The sequence below is a fragment of the Podarcis filfolensis genome (assembly GCF_964270895.1).
Source record: "Podarcis filfolensis genome assembly, chromosome: 13".
NCBI lineage: Eukaryota > Metazoa > Chordata > Lepidosauria > Squamata > Lacertidae > Podarcis > Podarcis filfolensis.
The window spans coordinates 1,601,816-1,621,172 of NC_139615.1; the positions used below are offsets into that span (position 1 = coordinate 1,601,816).

General features: G+C 50.9%; 2 protein-coding genes across 3 annotated transcripts; one reads left to right on the top strand and one right to left on the bottom strand.

Annotated features, from left to right (window-relative positions):
* The first annotated feature begins 6,206 nt into the window (after window positions 1-6,206).
* SAP25 (Sin3A associated protein 25) lies at window positions 6,207-13,682 on the top strand. The gene is made up of 8 exons (XM_083581176.1): window positions 6,207-6,212; window positions 6,388-6,449; window positions 7,533-7,729; window positions 9,417-9,526; window positions 10,010-10,137; window positions 10,951-11,092; window positions 11,742-11,842; window positions 13,148-13,682. Exons 3-8 carry the CDS (start codon window positions 7,545-7,547, stop codon window positions 13,382-13,384), a joined length of 903 nt encoding a protein of 300 aa, XP_083437302.1. The 5' UTR covers window positions 6,207-6,212; window positions 6,388-6,449; window positions 7,533-7,544; the 3' UTR covers window positions 13,385-13,682.
* Window positions 13,683-15,245: 1,563 nt separating this feature from the next.
* Window positions 15,246-16,542, bottom strand: LOC310747636 (uncharacterized protein). Of its 2 annotated transcripts, none has more exons than XM_083582245.1 (2): window positions 16,246-16,542; window positions 15,246-15,445 (listed from the first exon to the last, which is right to left on the bottom strand). In XM_083582245.1, the coding sequence occupies exons 1-2, from the start codon at window positions 16,501-16,503 to the stop codon at window positions 15,296-15,298; spliced, it is 408 nt and encodes a 135-aa protein (XP_083438371.1). In that variant the 5' UTR covers window positions 16,504-16,542; the 3' UTR covers window positions 15,246-15,295. The 2 variants fall into 2 exon arrangements, with proteins under 2 accessions (XP_083438371.1, XP_083438370.1); XM_083582244.1 differs by having other exon boundaries at window positions 15,246-15,448; window positions 16,246-16,538.
* Window positions 16,543-19,357: the final 2,815 nt, after the last annotated feature.

Here is a 19,357-nt window from a genome sequence, read left to right on the forward strand (position 1 = left end):
TCCAACCCGCCCCCCCACCTTGGCCTCCCCTCCTGTAAATATTTGTAACATATGGACAAAAGAAGAAGAAAAAAAGCTATACTGCAGAATCTATTTAAAATGTGAAGGCATCTTTGCTTCAGGGGGGAGGGAGGTGCATGGGTTTTAATTTTGGAGCCACGCCCACCGTCGTCGTGTATTTAAGCCCCGCCCACCCTACCGCTTCCCCCCCTTTCCATCTGTCATTTCTACAGTTTTTTGCATGAGTTTTCATTTGTTTGTACAAATTTACATTAAACCGCCAAAAAATAATACTATTGCGTGAGTGTAATTAATAGGAATTCTGTCCCGTACGAGGATCAAACCCGTTACCTTGGTGTTATCTGCACCAAGCGATCTGGGGTGAAAAGGAGCTTGGCCCACAACAATGCGGGGCTCGGTTTATTACACTCAGGGGCACAGCACCAGGATTGCAAACCGGACCTTCCAGCGCTGCCTCTGAGCATGTGCCGAGTGAGTTTTCGTCACTGCGGAATTGCAAAGTTGGAAGGGACCCCGCCCCTGTAGTGCAGGAATCACAGCTGTGATATTTTGGGGGTTTTTTTTTTGCACACACACAGGCTGAGCATAATATGACTCTAACACCTGCACCTGGCCAGGTAGCAACAAGAGGAGTCACCTTTCTTCTTGTTGTTGTTGAGTCGTTTAGTCGTGTCTGCCTCTTCGTGACCCCCTGGACCAGAGCACGCCAGGCCCTCCTGTCTTCCACCGCCTCCCCAGTTTGGTCAGATTCATGCTGGTAGCTTCGAGAACACTGTCCCACCATCTCGTCCTGTGTCGTCCCCTTCTCCTTGTGCCCTCCATCTTTCCCAACATCAGGGTCTTTTCCAGGGAGTCTTCTCTTCTCATGAGGTGACCAAAGTTTTGGAGCCTCAGCTTCAGTATCTGTCCTTCCAGTAGCACTCAGGGCTGATTTCCTCCAGAATGGAGAGGTTTGATCTTCTTGCAGTCCATGGGACTCTCAAGAGTCTCCTCCAGCACCAGAATTCAAAAGCATCCATTCTTTGGCAATCAGCCTTCTTGATGGTCCAGCTCTCACTTCCACACATCACTACTGGGAAAACCAGAGCTTTAATTATACGGACCTTTGTTGGCAAGGTCACCTTTCTTGGAGAACCACAAAAGGCAACAGCGGATCCCTCACCTCTCAGCTGCAAAGATCCTGCCAATGCAAATCCTGAATCTTTTGACCTTAAAGATCCACTGATATCTCTGAGAGGCCATTGAGCCCATCCCAGTCTCATTACAGCCTCATTCATTCACACAATGTTATCATCCTGCACAAGGGAAATGAGCCTTTAGGCGCCTGCCCTGTGGGGCAGGGACAAAAACTCTGTATGGAGGATTAGGGTTAGTGCAGGAGTGACAACTTGGCCCCAGGACTGTGGGTGCCCCAGGGCCGTGGGTGCCATGCAGCGTGCAAAGCCGTGGCACAGAAACTGTGGGTACTCAGCCCCTTCATGGGGAGTTTTGTGGGTGTTCGCCTGCTCTTGCAGTGGCCCCCAAGGGAACCCCAAATTGAAAGGGCCCAGAAACGACAGCAGCAACTCTCCCTCCTTGTTTATTCCTAGCCACTGGTTTGCAGAAGCATAGCTGCCTCCGACAGAGGAAGAAGGAGGAAAAATATATATATATATATATATATATATATATATATATATATATATATATAAAATCATCAATCTTTATTACGGTCCAGAGACCCAACAAATCATTACAAAGCAATACACAATTCATACAGCCTACCTCCAGGTTAAACAAGCATTTCGTTCAGAATATAGGGATCATTGGTTCTTGCAACCACCGATAAAAACTTTGCCACTGCTAATGTTCTAGCATTTGTCCGGTCTTCCAATAGGAACTTGACATAGTGAGCCTCTGATTTTCCCGGGAAAGGTACCAGCAAGGGTAATATCAGTTCAGCCCTGGCTTGCTCATATTTTGCACAGTGCAACAAAATATGTTTTATGGAATCGATGTCTTGAGCACACGAGCAAAGTCTGTCCTGGTAGGGAACTCCTCTCAACCTGCCATCCAACACTGCAGAAGGAAAGACGTTTAGTCTGGCTTTGGTGAAAAGCCTTCGATAGTTTGGTACTGTCAGGTTTTTAATGTAAGATGTTAACTTAAAGACTTACCCATATTGTACTCCTACTGCCAGCGGACTACAGACTGTGTGTGATCGAGATCGCAAGTCACTGTGTGCCTTATCCCATAATCTTTGCTTTAACATCTTTTGGGTGAAAAAAATATTGCTTTTTTGGGGGGTAAGGCTAGAACTTGTGGACTTCCCAGGATGGTAGATCTGTACCCTGCAGGGGCATCGAGTCAAACCCCCGCAATGCAGGAAGCCCGTGAACCCCAATGAAGTTGCATGCTGGGCAGAGAAAATAAAAGGTAAAAAAAGTAAATCCCTCCCTGATCTGGCCACAGTGATCCATGCGATGGTCACCTCCAGGCTTGACTACTGTAATTCGCTCTACGTGGGGCTGCCCTTGAAGCTGACCCAGAAACTCCAGCGGGTGCAGAATGCCGCGGCGAGGCTCCTCACGGGGTCCTTGCCGTGGGATCACATTCATCCATTGCTTTACCAACTGCACTGGCTCCTGGTGGAAACCAAGGTGCTGGTTTTGACCTTGAAAGCCCTATGCGGCCTAGGACCCATGTAGCTACGGGACCGCCTCTCCTGGTCTGCCCCATGGAGGACCTTAAGGCCCACAAATGTCAACATTCTGGAGGTCCCAAGTCACAAGGTGGTTAGATTGGTCTCAACTAGGGCCAGGGCCTTTTCAGCACTGGCCCCGACTTGGTGGAACGCTCTGTCGCAAGAGACCAGGGCCCTGCGGGACGTGACATCTTTCCGCAGGGCCTGCAAGACAGAGCTGCTCCACCAGGCCTTCAGTTCGGACTCAGTCTGACCATTATGTTTCCCTCCCCTTATGGTTTTGACTTTTAAAATGAGGCTGCATTTTAAATTGCATTTAAACCTGTATTTTAAACTGTTCCTTTTTCTTTTTTCTTATTATGTTTTTACTGAAATTTTATTGTTGTTAGCCACCCTGAGCCCGGCTCCGGCCGGGGAGGGCGGGGTATACATAAAATTTATTATTAAATGACCCCTGGACAGTTAAGTCAAGTCAAAGGCGACTATGGGGTTGTGATGTTCATCTCGCGTTCAGGCCAAGGGAGCCGGCGTTTGTTCACAGACAGCTTTCTGGGTCATGTGGCCAGCAGGACTAAACCGCTTCTGGCGCAACGGGACACCGTGATGGAAACCAGAGCGCATGGAAACACCATTTGCCTTCCTGCCACAGTGGTACCTATTTATCTACTTGCACTGGCTGGGATTCCATTCGCAACGTGGAGGGAGTGTCTTCCACACATCATATCTCTAAAATACAAACAGCTAAAACATGGGGGGGGGAAGCAATAATTAAAAATAATAATAATTTAACACTAGTACACAATCTACTAAAACATACGGGTGCAAAGAACACAGCCCAGCCTTCCACGGAAATCAGTCAGTTCCCCAAGATCTGTTGAAATAAGATCTTCACTTGCCGGCAGAAGGACAGCAAGGAGGGAGCCAGTCGGGCTTCTCTAGGGAAAGAGATCCAAAGTTTGCTGGAGCACCCACCACAAAGAAGGCCCTGCTTTGTTTGTCCCCACCAAGTGGGCTTGGGAGGGGGGCAGGACTGAGAGAAAGGCCTTGAATAACAGTGAAATTATTAAGGAGACAGTGCATGTAGCTTTTTGCAAGCTTCAGCCCGGCTGCAAAAGCACAGCAGACACTCTGGGGGAATCTGCCCTGTGTTGTGTCCTTCTCCCAATTAACCTCCATCTCTGGACACGGCCAGTGGCAGCACCAGGTGGCCTCCCCTCTGATGTCACCCCAGAGCCGCCCTAGGCCACAGGCTTGGGTCTGAGATGCTCCTGACCTGGCAGCCATAATCCAGTTGTTCTTGTTTAGTCGTTTAGCCGTGTCCGCCTCTTCGTGACCCCTGGACCAGAGCACGCCAGGCCCTCCTGTCTTCCACTGCCTCCCGCAGTTGGGTCAAACTCATGCTGGGAGCTTCGAGAACACTGTCCCACCATCTCGTCCTCTGCCGTCCCCTTCTCCTTGTGCCCTCCATCTTTCCCAGCATCAGGGTCTTTTCCAGGGAGTCTTCTCTTCTCATGAGGTGGCCAAAGTCTTGGAGCCTCAGCTTCAGGATCTGTCCTTCCAGTGAGCACTCAGGGCTGATTTCCTTCAGAATGGAGAGGTTGGATCTTCTTGCAGTCCATGGGACTCTCAAGAGTCTCCTCCAGCACCAGAATTCAAAAGCATCCATTCTTTGGCGATCAGCCTTCTTTATGGTCCAGCTCTCACTTCCATGCATCACTACTGGGAAAACCAGAGCTTTAACTAGACGGACCTTTGTCGGCAAGGTGATGTCTCTGCTTTTAAAGACCAGGGCTTGCATCTGGATGGTCTCTAGGTACCTTCAAGAGGAAGGTGCAATAGAATTGCAGAGTAGGAAGGACCATGTCATGATCCCCCGCCCCTAAGGCAGAGCGGGTTGGGCTAGATGACCCTCGGGGTCCCTTCTGACTCTGCAATCTGATGATTCTATGTTCTGATGGTCTCCTTCAGTTTGCTGCAGCCTCCAAAACCAGGCATCCCCAAACTCGGCCCTCCAGATGTTTTGGGACTACAACTCCCATCATCCCTGACCACTGTTCCTGTTAGCTTTGGATGATGGGAGTTGTAGTCCCAAAACATCTGGAGGGCTGAGTTTGGGGATGCCTGCTCCAAACCCTCTCACTTTGCAAAAACATCTAAGGATAATCCCCAGAGTTTTTTTGGGGGGGTGTTATTCCCTTGTGATTGCAGCCCTTTGAAGGGTGTGAGACTTGAGTTTTGTCACCTCCTTGACAAATGGGGAATAATCACTGGAGGCCAGACCTTTTCCCCACCCTGCACCCCTGGGGAGCAATTAAAGATGACCCGGTCTCTTTCCAGACTATACTCTCAGATTATTACAGAGCTAAACCCTTTGGAACCCAGATGAACTCATTTTCATTCATTTTCATTAATTCAATTTAATACACAACCTTTGCCAAAAGGGCAACAGACCACAAATAGCAACGCAACACATAATATCTGTACAAAACCAAAGCAGTTATAGCTTCTGAGTACGCACGCCTCGGAGGCTGTGATGGTCAGGATGCAGATAATTGTTTTATTCCTTAAAAGAAAGAAAAAGCTAATGTGAAGAATATTTCTGTATTTTTAAAGCAGGCATGGTTGCAGGGAGAACCTTTCGTTTCCTGTAAATAAATGTAATGAGCAAGGCTCTAGTCCATCATGCCATGCAGATAGCCTCTGAGGAGCCAGATTCATAGAAAGACAGAATTGTGGAATTGTAAGGGGCTCCCCGCGGTCATCTAGTCCAACCCCCTGAAATGCAGAGCCTGGGTTTGAACCCGCAACCTTGAGATAACGGAGTTTCCTGTTCTGCCAATGTGTTGAGCATTTGAAATACACAAATAATATAATTGAGCTCTGGAGTGTTGTGGGGGACAGAGGGAGACAGAGAAAGGAACTTCCCACCCCACCCACTTTGGAGGAGGATTTTAAAGCCAGCCTGGATGTCTGCAAAAGCGTTGCAGCAGGAGAAATTTGCTCCCAGAGTCGGGCCCAGCTGAGTCCACTTTGTTCCTAATGAGGCCCTTGTGCAGAGAATGATTTAAAAATTGAGAAGGTTCTCAGCTGCGGAAGGAAGAAGCAGAACCTGGAAGTGGGAGAGGTGTGAGTTGAAGGGGGGGCTTCAACTTTTGCGCAAACAGTGCCTCCATTTCTCTTATTATTATTATTTCAGAGGCTCTTTGTGATTTTAAGGGGTTTTTCTTAGAAAACAATGCATTCCTCATTCTCTTTTAGTGACCCCCCTCCACTCTCCCCATAGTAGAAAGGGCCTGTTATTTTGAGAATTCACTATAGGCTTAAATATTTATCCCATTGAGTAATTCCAGAAATACCTTTATTTTGCAACAGAAGGGGTGCTTTAATGCTTCCATTTCTGAGTACCTTAGAAATATCCCGTCCTACAGATGTGGTGTCCCCAAGGGGGTGGTGGTCTTGGCCTGCAGTCCTGCTCTTCCGGGCCCCCTCCCCAAATTACCAACGTCAGGTTAGAGGAGCACCCAGCTCTGGTCAAGCCAAGCTGCGCAGCGCCTATTGAGGTCGCATCCTGCCTTGAGAAACCTCTAGGATTCAGGCAGAGGGGAATTTGTTCGCGCCCACAGTTTATTTTTGTTTTATGGATGTATTTATTGAATGTTCACACCCCACCTTTCTCTCCGCAGGGCTCTGGGTCACCTGCCTGCTTCTCCCCACCTCCTCAATTCCCCCACGACAACCTTGTGAGGTAGGTTAGGCTGAGAAGCAACGAAGGGCCCCCCAAATTCACATCCAGTGAGTTTTATGGCTGAGTTGGGGATTCAAACTCAGACCCCCCCCACACCCCGCATGTTTAAAAATCTAAATATCTTCTTGTGATCACCACCAGCATCCTAGGGATAGCTCTTTTCAAGTAGAGCATGGGACTCTCAGTCCTTAAGGCTGTGGGTTCAAGTCTCACCTAGGGGGAAAATAGGGGGTTGGGCTGGATGACCCTTGGCTGGGGAAGTGTCCCTTCCAACTCTGCAATTCTACGATCGCTGATTTATTAGCTGCCTTCTCAACCCAATTGACAGGTGAGATGATTTTTAAAAACAACCCCACCCCAAATGACAAATCTGTTTAAAAGCAGGTCTATATAATATTTAGAAAGAGGGAGAATCTTCGCAGGAAATGAAGATTTGCTTGTGGGTGGCTGTGATTCTCATCCCCAGCGGTTTTAATTTTATTTTCCTGGAGAATTGAGCAACCCCTGGCGCCCCCCCCTTGCAACCTAGGAGCATATCAAGCAGCAGGATCAAGCCCCAGGGCACCCACCCAAACCCAGGTTTAATCCTGCCCTAAATGTCCCTCTTCCTCTGGGATTGAAAACACAAAGAGGGATTATTTGGTACCCAGAAGAAGGAGATAAATCCTCTTTCAGGCCAGGAATGAGATTGCCTCTCCAAGTAGCTGTGGATGATGCCCCCTGGCAAAAAGGGCAGCTCAGGTGGGCAGGGCTCCCCCCACGCCCCCCCACTCCTCCTATATAGGGTGCCCCCTTGACCCCCTGATGGAAGTCCTCTCTCCCCAGGCAAAGGGAGGAGGTGGGTATTTTTTTAGGAGGCTGGCTGAGGTCCACAAATCCCCTTCTCAATCTAGGACTATCCAAGCCTTGCAAAAAAAGGGGGGGTCCCTGTCCCACCCTGGAGGGGGGGCAGCTTGGCTCCTGTTTCACACCCCACCTCCCTGCCCCCAGCAAGTGGGGCCATTGCCAAGGTCTCCTGGCAGAGAAAGACCCAACAGGTTTTCATTTTCTGCTGTGAGGACTTTTCCCTTCCTCCTTTTGCAGGTTTTGCAAGAGATGTTTGACGACTCGGACCCCCGGCATGAGCTCTGGGAGACAGAAGATGAAGATGATGAAGAGGAGGAGGAGGAGGAAGAAGAAGAAGAAGAAGAGGAGGAGGAGGAGGAGGGAGATAGTGACTCCAGCTCAGACGGCAGCAGCGAGGATTCGCACACTGAAGAAACCCAGGAGTTCGGGGAACAGTGAGTGACGCTTTGGGGCCTGCGGAATATAAGACTTCTTGGATTCTGTTGTTTGGGGTTTGTAGTCTCTCTGGGGCAGGGACTGCGGGTGTTGAATTAATAGGGAGTCGCCAGAGGGGGCTTTTTGGAAAGCAGACTTGGGTGGGAATCATAAGTGGTCTTACATCTGTGTGTGCTTCAAATACAATTATATCTTCCCCTACAAAACGCAGCACCCTTTCGGTGGGGGGTGTTGGGCGCAGCGGGAATTCTAGTTTGCCGGTCACGCTGAACCCTGAAGGGTCCTGGCTGCAAATTGCGCATAACTGGAGTCACATTCCTAATTATTCATTACATTCAGTGCTTTTTTCCCCCCCTTTAAAACAAAAATGTTTAGGTGTACTCTCATATTGACTCGAGAAAATCACTATTTTATAGTTCAAACTGGGGGAAATAAATACAGTAAATGGACAAAAGTACAAAGATTCACAAAATGTTTAGGGGGATGCGTACCCCTTCGTCTCCCCAGAAAAAAACACTGGTTAGATTTATAAACAGACACCATTCCCTCCCCTTCCTCAAGAATTTGAAGCCTCCTTTCTCCAGGGCAATAGTCCTCATTTAATTCCCGACAACCCTGTGAGGTAGGGCAGGTTTGTGGCCTAGTGGGGAGATTTGAACCCTGGTCTCCCCAAGGTCCTGATCCCGCGCTCTAACCACTAGGCCACTCACTGGTGTTGTGGCTTCATGTAAAAAAACAACAATGACCCAGTGAGGCTTTTAAATATCCCTTTATTTTAAAATGGTGTGTTGTTTTTTTAATTTGCACCAGGCCTTTTGAATGGGTGTCCTGTTCTGTTACCCCAAACCCAGCATGGCATAGTGGTTAGGGTCCAGGACCTCGAATCCCCGTTTAGTCACTTGAGGGGCCAGTCACCACCTTCCTCACAAGGTTGTTGTAAGGATAATAAATAAGAATAATTTTTTATTTATACCCCACCCTTCCCGGTTCAGAAAACCAGGCTCAGGGCGGCTAACAGCAAATTTAAAACACTTAATTGATGCCAAAAAAAACCAACAGCATAAAATACAGTATAAAAGGTGAATAACAATAAATTCAGAATTCAAAAATCAATTTAGGGGGGAAATCCATCCAATAAACATTAGATTAAATGAGTCCTATTTGGGCCAGTGAGGAGACCAGGGGAGAATTAGCTGTGGGATCCCAAAGTGGGTGATCTTCATAAAAAGGGAAGGAAGGGGAATAAAAGATCAGGCTAAGTTCAGATTGAAAGCCAGGCGGAATAGCTCTGTCTTACAGGCCCTGCGGAAGGAGGTTAAATCCTGCAGGCCCCTGGTCTCCTGGGACAGAGCATTCCACCAGGTTGGAGCCACCACTGAGAAGGCCCTGCCCTGGCGGAGGATAGTCTGACTTCCTTAGGGCCCTCTAAACTATGATTATTCATGCACCTTAAGTAAACGATGGAGGGAAAGAACCATGTCAGCTCATGGGTCTAGAAATGGGATAGATAGATAATTGATTTGGGGTTATAGTCATTTAACAGAGCAATTCCTCAACGTGCCACGAGGGTTTTTTTGTGTGTGAACTGCCTTTTCTGGCGAGAACGCCAAGGCCGTGATGGAGACAGAGGGCAGTGCCCCTTCCTCTTTCCAAGAACTGGACCCCACATGCCCAAAATTTCCACAGGGGTCAGGATCCGGCCTCTTGCTTCCAGCCAAAAGCGCGCCATCCGGGATCCCAGCACTGCCGCCGACGCCTTTTCGCCCCGTACGCCGTGCAGGAGCGGTGTTCGCCAGGTGAGTCAGGGGGGCAGAGGGGTCGGGACGGGGCTCCAGATGACGGGGAGAAGCTGCCGCACTTCCTTCGGAGGTCCTTGAATCCTGTGGGCTGGCAGCTGTAGCGCAACCCTGGCCATTTTCCTGCCCTCCAGATGTTGCCACCAAAAAAAAGAATCTGCATGGTGCCAGGTTCATTGAGTCCTAGCATTGTAGGGCTCCCTTTACGGTGGAGGTGGGCAGTGTCTGCTCTGCAGCCATCCAGGTCGGTGCCCATTGCTGTATCCTGTGGCAGGGAGTTCCACAGTTTGATGAATAACTTTCTTTTTAATCGTCAGCCTGGTCAAGTTCTGGTGTTAGGAGGAGGAGCAAAGCTTTTCTCTGTCCGTGCTCCCCGTGCCATGTGTGATTTCGGACATTTCTGCCCCGTAGCTTCTCTGTCTTTCCTGAAACTTAACTTTTCGACGTGCCTGTCACTTTTATTTCTTGAACGGGCGTTTTTAGGGCTCAGGAGCAGCTGCAGGGTGGACCTCAAGCCTTGGGGCAGAGAGACCCCGCCTTGGGAGACCCCCCTCTCCCACTGGGTGCAGGATACAAGAGCCGTCTGCATAACAAACTGGCGTACACAGCAGGTGCGTTTCGGGATGGGGTGGGGCTTCAGTCCCAGGGGGGGCTCTTGCTATTTCTTCAGAGGTGGGGGGCACCCAACCTGCCTCCAAAAATCCTCTGCACATGCTCAAACACCCTCCCTCACTTACGCTAGGGCCGAACGGCTTTGGAGGCCTCTCGGCTCGGCGCCTGCCTTGTCCACAGAACATAGAATGGCACCTAAAGGGGGAACCTAAAAGGTCCTCTAGACCAAGCCCCTGCCACGAATAAATCACTGCAAACGTTTTACTGGGAGGCATTGTTATATCTGCCCCTGGGCTGGCTTTCTGTCTTTTATTTTCCAGTGGCATATAATTGCATATATCAGCCTGCTTTTGACCCGGCGCTCCGCAGCTGTTGCAAACTACAACTCCCAACGGCCCCTTAAGGGCAGCCCAGCTCTATGATGCTGGATCTCATGGGTGTCCAGCTGTGCTGGATGGCAGGGCGTGGGCTCTGTGTCTCAAAACATCTGGAGGGCCTCTGCTTTGTGATGAATCCCGAATAAAAGGCAACTGGCTTTTGTCCAAAGGTCCTGTGGATCATATCCCTTCCCTCCCTCCATTGCTTATAGCTCATAATCACGCCCATAGCTGCCGGATTTTCACGGAATCGTAGAATCGGGACTCCCAAAGGTCATCCAGCCTGACCCTCTGCAATGCAGGAATGGCAGCTAAAGAATCCCTGGCAGGTGGTCGTTCATCTAGTCCAACCCGCTGCCAGGGCTTGGGGCGTTGAACATGGCTGTATGTATGTAGTTGGGGGTCACACTCATCTCTGCTTGATGTCTTTCCCAGCAGGTGTCCAGGTTCCGCTTCCGGACACTCTCCCATCCTTCTTTCCAGTCGTTCTACACTGCTGTCTCCACCTGCAGGCGCTCCTCCCCAGCTGCAGCTGCAGAACAAGGCGCCTCGCCCTCGGAACTCGAACCCAGAGCCAGTAAGCAGCATGGGGAAGACAGAGGGGAGTCTGCTCTCTCTGTGGGCTAAAGGATGGAGGGCTCCCCTACGAGGAAAGATTGCAGCGTGGAGGGGGGCCGGATTTTTAGTGTTTGCAAAACGACGCCTGACATATGGGGGGAAGCTAAAACTAGAACTCAATGGACTTCCAAGGGAAGCCGAAAGTTGGAAGATTCAGCACAGATGAAAGAAAGTCCTTCTGTTGCACAGTTAATCTGTGGAACTCCCTGCCACAGGAGCCAGGGATTTGCCACCGACCCAGATGGCTTTAAAAGGGGTCTTTCAATGGATGCTAGTCAGATGGGCCATTGCCCTGCTCTTATGTTGGACTACAACACCCATATTGCACCTAGCCAGCAAGGATCAGCGGACACAGGCGATGGGAGTTGTAGTCCCACAACATCTGGCGACTCGAGGTTGGAGCAGGCTGCTCCGTTCGGAGTCCTTCAACCTTGCGCCCCCAGATGTTGAACAGACAACAACTCCCATCCTTCTGAGTCAGCTGAGTTCAGTTGTCGTGGATGATGGGAGTTGTAGTCCAACGACTTCTGGGGACCAAAATTCCCACCAGATCTGGCGCCGGTCGGTCTCACCTTCTGCCTGCGTGTCTCCCCTTTCTCCCTTTGAAGCACCTCTCCCCGCCGTGGACTGCAGCGGTTTCTTCTACACCGACCCAACGATGCCACCAGGACATCGGATCTACAACTGTCTTTCTGTTTCCACCCAGGAAGTAAGTGGTCTTTGAAAAAGCTTTGAAAAATTACGCGTTTCAATGTAGGAATTGATGTAGGGTGTGGGAAACCTTTAGGAGCAAGAATCGTGTGTGATTGTCTGGAGACGGTTGGAGGTTGGATGGTGGCTAACAGATTGAGGTTGAATCCTGTTTTGGGGGGACGGGGGCGGGCAGGTGTGGGGGACTCCCTGGTCCTGAATGGGGCAACTGTGCCCCCGAAGGACCAGGTGTGCAGCCTGGGAGTCATTCTGGACTCACCGCTGTCCATGGAGGCGCAGGTCAGTTCTGTGTCCAGGGCAGCTGTCTACCAGCTCCATCTGGGACGGAGGATGAGGCCCTCCCTGCCCACAGACTTGTCTCGCCAGAGTGGCGCATGCTCTGGTTATCTCCCGCTTGGACTACTGCAATGCGCTCTACCTGGGGCTACCTTTGAAGGTGACCCAGAAACTACAACTAATCCAGAATGCGGCATCCAGACTGGTGACTGGGAGCGGCTGCCGAGACCACATAACACCGGTCTTGAAAGATCTACATTGGCTCCCAGTACGTTTTCGAGCACAATTCAAAGTGTTGGTGCTGACCTTGAAAGCCCTAAACGGCCTTGGTCCTGTATACCTGAAAGAGCGTCTCCACCCCCATCGTCCAGCCTGGACACTGAGGTCCAGCTCCGAGGGCCTTCTGGCAGTTCCCTCCCTGCGAGAAGCCAAGTTACATGGAACCAGGCAGAGGGCCTTCTTGGTGGTGGCACCTGCACTGTGGAACACCCCTCCCATGAGATGTCAAGGAAATAAACAACTATCTGACTTTTAGAAGACATCTGAAGGCAGCCCTGTTTAGGGAAGCTTTTAATGTTTGTTGTATTACGGTATTTTAATACAGTGGTACCTCGGGTTAAGACTTAATTCGTTCCGGAGGTCCGTTCTTAACCTGAAACTGTTCTTAACCTGAAGCACCACTTTAGCTAATGGGGCCTCCTGCTGCCGCCACGCCGCTGGAGCACAGTTTCTGTTCTCATCCTGAAGCAAAGTTCTTAACCCGAGGTACTATTTCTGGGTTAGCGGAGTGTGTAACCTGAAGCGTCTGTAACCTGAAGCGTCTGTAACCCGAGGTACCACTGTATTTTGTTGGAGGCCACCCAGAGTGGCTGGGGAGGCCCAGCCAGATGGGCGGGGTATATATAATGAGGCAGGGAGTTCCACTGGTTAAAACTCACATTATTTTTTTAGCCTTTGTGGTGCAGGGAGTTCCGGAGAGTGGCTACGCTCGCTCCTCACCTGTTTGCCTTGCTCCCTTTTCCTTCAGGTCCTCCGCAGCCTGTCGCTGGAGACCCCGCTGCCCATCATGTCCGTCCGCCCAGCTTCCCCGCCTCGCAGGGCCGGCGCCCGCACCCAGTGGCTCTCTGAGCTGGAGTGCAAGGCAGTCTCTGCTCTCATGGAGCTCCCAGACAGCACCAGCCAGGATGGATGCCAGCCCTCCCCTTGCTTGCCAGGAGAAATGGAGGGCCTCAGGGAAATGGAGACCTCGGATATTCTACCATAGCGCTGCAACAAAGTGTCGTAGCACTGCAGGTTCCATAAGCCATGTGTGAAAGGGAGATTCCTGCGTCTCCTCCTCCCGTCTGTCTGGCCTGGCGCCGCTAAACCCCTCAAATGGACAGTGAGTTCTTGGGGGGCACAGCCTGCCCCTCCTGACTCAGCCACCCCCAAGTGAATTTCTCTCTTTCTCTTTCATAACGTTGCGGGAAAGGGTTTTGCGCAAGAAAAAAGCTCTTTTTGCGGGGGGCTGAAATCGCACCCAGGATCCTGGCGTGACGATGTTTTCCTTTCTGTTTTTGGGTAGGAGGATAGTTGGAATCTGGCGCCTTCCAGCTGCTCTGTGCTACAACTCCCAACACCCCCTCCATCCTGGGAGTTGTAGTTTAAGGCACCTGGTAGAGGCAGGTCTGGGCAAGCTGCGATAAGGCTTTCTTTTTCCTTTTCCTTTCTGCAGCTAGGGATCTGCTCACCGAAAGACATTTAGGCAGCAGCCATACGGGGCAGGGGAGCGAGGCCAATGGTTAGAGCAACCTCTGGCTGCTTAAGGACTACAACTGTTGTCAGTTGGAGATATGGGAAACCCTTCGTTTATTGGGCTTGCCCTCAAAGAAGGACGCAGAGCAGCCTTGGCGCCCTCCAGCTGCTTTGAACTACAACTCCCACCAGCTGGGCGCTCTTGGGAGTTGTAGTTCAAAACGGCTGGAGAGCCCCAGGTTTTAGGTGGGGCCGGTTACCCAACGTCAAAGGGAAAAAGGGGTCTGTTCTGGGTTTCTTCCTCCCTTGTTCATTTGAAAAGATTAGCAAACGACTCTTCTCCTTATTTGCCCTGCTGGGACTCTAGCGGGGTGAATGGGAAGATTTCGGATATACTTGTTTAAAAGTTGTTCTGTGTTTTGAGGTTTTGCATGTGTGTTCGTTCGGAGTTTGTCTTTGCCCATTTATACGCAACTGAGAGATGGTTGCCTTTCTTGGGGTGGCTAATAAAGTGAAATTGACCTGATTCCCTGTGTGCCTGAAAACTTAAGTTTTGAGTCTGGGGGGGGGGCTCTGAGATATCAAGGGTTAGCCCCCCCCCCCAGTCTCCTAGGCTGGACAAGGATTTAATTCCTGGGGTGGGGTCAGTCATGGTCAGGCCAAAGGGGGCCTGTCGAGTCCAGTCTCCTGTTCCCACAGCGGCCGGCTAGGAGCCTCTGAAAAAAACCAAACTCAGGATTCGAACTCATGGTCCCTCTCTCCCTCCTGCAGTTCCCAAAGGGAAAGAGCAGAGCTATGAGCCTCTCATCGCCCCCTCCTCCTCCAGTGGTTTTGCCCAATCCTCTTTTAATCCATCCAGGGATTAATCCATTCTTTCCTCCAGCAGGGGGTGGGTCGCCTGTGCGCTACAACTCCCATCTTCCTCCTTGCCCAGGGGGCCAAGCTGGCTGGGGCTGGTGGGTTCTGGAGTCCGTGAAGGGCCGCCCTGAAGTTCCCCAGGTCCAGTCTCCAGAGGCATTTCCAGGCTAGGGAAATGTCCCCGTCTGAAATCCGGGGGGACGGCTGCTGCCAGTCAGTGTGGGCTATATTGAGTTGTGGGGAAGCACCCGATTAGCATGCAAACGTCCCCCAGGTCCAATATCTTGAGGGCCTCTCTGGGTGGAGCTGGGGAAAAATGCCCTACGTGGAGCCCTGTGGAGGAGGGCGAAGCAGCTGCTGCCAGCCTGTGCAGGTCGTTTATAATGGGCTGGCTTCCTTTGGTGGAAGAGAGCAGGACACACAGAGCACGGCAAAGGGGGTCTGAGTCCCCCTCTCTAGGCCACAAGGGTGCAAAATGAAACCAAAAGCAAACCCCTGCCCTGTACAGTAATTCCCGGGCTGCCAAAAGAGTGTAGTTTTCGTGTCTGTTTTATTCCAGTTCTCTCTCTCTCTGCCTCCCAGCTCAGCTGGAAGCCTTAGCTGCCCTCTGCCTCCTCTCCAGGCGGAGCTGGTGGTGCCACATGGTCTCCATCACGGCGTCCAACAGGTGCAGCACCTCCACCAGAGCCTTCTCTTCGGGGTCTCCTTGCTGAGACTGCTCCCTTTTGTCTTGCTGCTGCGAATTGGGGAGTTTGGGGGGAGAGGAGGGGAGAAAGAGAGCGTTGAGCAACCTCTTGCTTCCTCCCTTTATCGCTGGAATGACCCCCAGGAGGAGAGAGAGACAGAAAGCGTTTCCCAAGGCATCTGGGAATCATGAGGCAGGGAGTTCCGCAGGCCCACGCCAATTCCTCCATGGTGTGGGTTTGGCTGAGAGACAGCGGCTAGCCCAGGGCTACCACCTCTGCCCCCCCAACAAATTTCAAGGTGTGTGTGTGTGGGAAACCCTGGTCTCCCAGGTCCTATTCCAGGTCCGTAACCACTACACCATACTGCCTCTCTCCAGTTTTGTCAGTAGAAGTCAACAGGTGTGTGGAACCTTTGGCCTGCCAGATGCTGCTGAACCAAAAGTCGTGCTTGGCGTTGTTATTTATTAAATTTAAAAACTGCCCTTCATTTGCAGATCTTGGGGCGGTTCGTGATATAAAACACCCCACAAAAAATACATGTTTAAAAATAAGAAACAGCCAATAACACATTTAAACAGGTGTCCGTCAGATTTTGCCTGGCGCCTAAAGGTATCATGGGTGTCGTCTACTGCTTCTGCTACAATAAGCTCCCCTCTTTTTGGCGTCTCCCAGAACCAGGAGAGGTGTGAAATGGGCGCGGGAGAGGTGAGCTTCAGGCAGGCATAGTCTCAGATTGCTTGGGAAAAAAACTTGGGACAGGAGGAGATTCTCCAGGGGCTGTGTGATTAGTTTCTGCCTTCTCTCTCTCTCTGCCCCCCCCAATAAATAACCCACTACCCCAAAATACCTTCTGGGCCCGGAGAAATTGTTTGGTGAAGTGGACGATTGCGGAGATAGTCATAATGGCTAAAATGCCGATGATGACCCAGTACCAGTAGTAAAGCAGCGGCTGAGGGCTGAAGGGGAAGCCCAGCATCGACGGGGAGGTGGCTAAAGTCACCCCGAAAGGGAAGTCCATGCCCCCGTAGTACCACCGGGGCCGCTGCACCCCACTGATGCCCCACAAGCTGCTGTTCATCAGAAGACCCAAGGCCCACAAAGCCATTGTCTGGCCCGGGAGGATGCAAAACTCCTGGGTTCTGATCCTGGTTCCAGAACCACCATCCCAGTGTTGCCGGGCGACCCAGGAGGAAACCATAAAGGGGGGGAGAGAAAGACACCCCCCACACATTTATCCCAGCCCACCTCGTGCCAAGCCCTTAGGGACACCTGCGGATCTGGAAAACCCCCAGTCCCTAAATATCGAGGGTTGAGTGAGGCACTCTGCACGTGCATCAATGGCTAGTGGCCGGGGTAGCTACTGCTCGCACCCGGATCTTGCTTGCGGGTTTCCCACTTGGTTGGCCATTGTGAGAACACAACGCTAGATGGGCACCAGGGGTACCAACTTGAATAAAATATTGGGAGGCCTGGGCGTGGGCACAGCCAGGAATGGTGATGTGAGCTTTATATTTTTTAGGAAATCAAAGTTTGGTGAGTTTTTACTGGGGGGCCTGGACCCTGCAAATATTTTATAGGGACCTCAGCCCCTAGGAGTTGGCTCCTGCGATGGCCTGATCCAGCAGCACAGCTGTTTGGGTGACCTTATGGAGCCTCCAGTGCCAGGGGCAGTCTATCTTAGACTCCTAGGTTCTGGGGCGCATCTTAGGCCACTATAAAGGGAAGGGCGGTTCCTCCTTTGTCCGTAGGTCATGGGTAGGCAACCTAAGGCCTGGGGGCCGGATCAGGCCCAATCACCACCTCAATCCAGCCCGCGGATGGTCTGGGAATCACCGTGTTTTTACATGTTTTTAAATATATTTTTTAGAATGTGTACTTTTATTTAAAACGAATCTCTGGGTTATTTGTGGGGCATAGGAATTCGTTCATTTCCCCCCAAAAAATATAGTCCGGCTCCCCACAAGGTCTGAGGGACAGTGGACCGGCCCCCTGCTGAAAAAGTTTGCTGACCCCTGCCCGAAATGGTCACAAATTTCTAATGGGGAGACGTCAATCCCACAGGAGGCAATATGGGGTGGTGGCCAGCAGGGGGCAGCATTGGATTGGTTGCTGGAGCCCAGAGGATTTTTTTGCAGCTCAGAGCTGGGGACTGAAGTTCTTTCCCCCACGCAGTGCTACAGTTCCCAGCACCCCTTGAACTACAACTCCCAGGATTTTTTCTTTGTGGGGTTTCTTAGGCTTGTCGTTTAGTCGTGTCTGACTCTTCGTGAGCCCATGGACCAGAGCATGCCAGGCAGACTAGCGTCCTTCAAAAAGAGGAATGATGCAGCAGAACTCTAAAAGAAAAAATACTCTGGCATGCATAATGGCTGGGTGGGCAGGAGTAACAATTTATTGAAAATTGGTTGGAGAAGAAACGTCTTTAAATGCCTCCAGAAAAGTGAGTAAGGACAGAGAGGCATTCCATGAGCAGCCAAATCGACCCATATCTGTGGGGTCAACCCCCAATTAACCCCTGCTGGACTCTAAACCGCTCACGGTGTACAGAGGAGTATTCATGTGCCCTGGAATATTATTCACGGCTGTTCCTCCATACTCTGAAACTGTAAGGGACTCCAGAGTGGTGGTGGTGTCCCACGACGGGGCCTTCTTGGTGGTGGCTCCCTGCTTGTGAGGAGCATCTGTCTCCCACGTCGCTCACTTTTCAGGGTGGGTTTAAACCAGGCATGGCCAAACTTGACCCTCCAGCTGTATTGGGACTACAACTCCCATCATCCCTGACCACTTGTCCTGTTAGCTAGGTATGATGGGAGTTGTAGTCCCAAAACAGCTGGCGGGCCGAGTTTGGGGGTGCCTGCTTTAAAGCCATTCTATTTAAACCAGGCATTTTGATGACAAAAAAGATACTCATGGAATCAGAGAAATGTAGACTTGGAAGGGCGCCTCCAAAGGTCATCTAGTCCAACCCCCTTGCAATGCAGGCAATTATTTCTAAATGTGCTTCTTATACCTGCAAACACAAATCTGTGTCCTTTTTTTTAGTGTTTTTATTTTATTTTGTGATGCGTGCCTGTCCTACACATAACATCCTGTCTGACAAAGAGCCCTGTTGCACTCAAAAGCTTGTGACATTTCTGCGCTCCTAAGAAGGTCCTGCAGGATCAGGCCGAGGGCACATCAAGTCCAGCTTCCTGTGCTATCCATAAGTACTGCCGCCTCTATCCATGGAGGCACAGAACAACTATCATGTCTGGCTGCCATCAGCTGCCCTCTCCCCCTCTGCGAATTTGCCCAATCCCCTTTTAAATCCTTGCTGGCCATCGCTGCCTCATGTGGCAGGGAGTTCCGCCGTCCAACTACGAATTGCGTGAAGGAGGACTTCCATCCAGAATCTCCCAGAATTCAGCGTCGCTGACTGCCCACCAGTACTAGTGTGATGGAGAGAGAGAAAAAACCTTGCCCTCTTATTCTGTGCCAGCCATTATTTTCTAAACTTTTATCTCCAAAAAGCTCCAAAATGCTGCAACCATCTCCTTCCATCCTTTGAGTTTTTCCCAAACCTCCTCCGACCATACAGTACCCAGTTTTGGCACGAGACGACCAAAAATGTCCAGTTCCCCCCTCTCTTGCGGCTTTTGGGTTTAATGCTGGCATCACCAGCAGAGTCTAACTGTTTGCATTTCAGGCACAGAAAATGCCCCGAATTGGCTGCTTCACAGCGGAAAGGTTGCAATGCCATGTCTGCAGCCGGGTACAAAGGCTTGCTTATTAGCAGCCGTTTCGGAGGAGCCAGAAATAAAACGCTTGCGTGTTTTTCGTTTTTCAAGCAGGAAACATGCCTAGGAGCACGTACGACATGGCAGCCCAGAGAGCTGCACTCTGCACGTGCTCAGAGGCACCCCCGAGCATCCAAAACGGAGCTTGTGGCAACTTTCCCCCCTTCGTTTGTGTATTTAAGA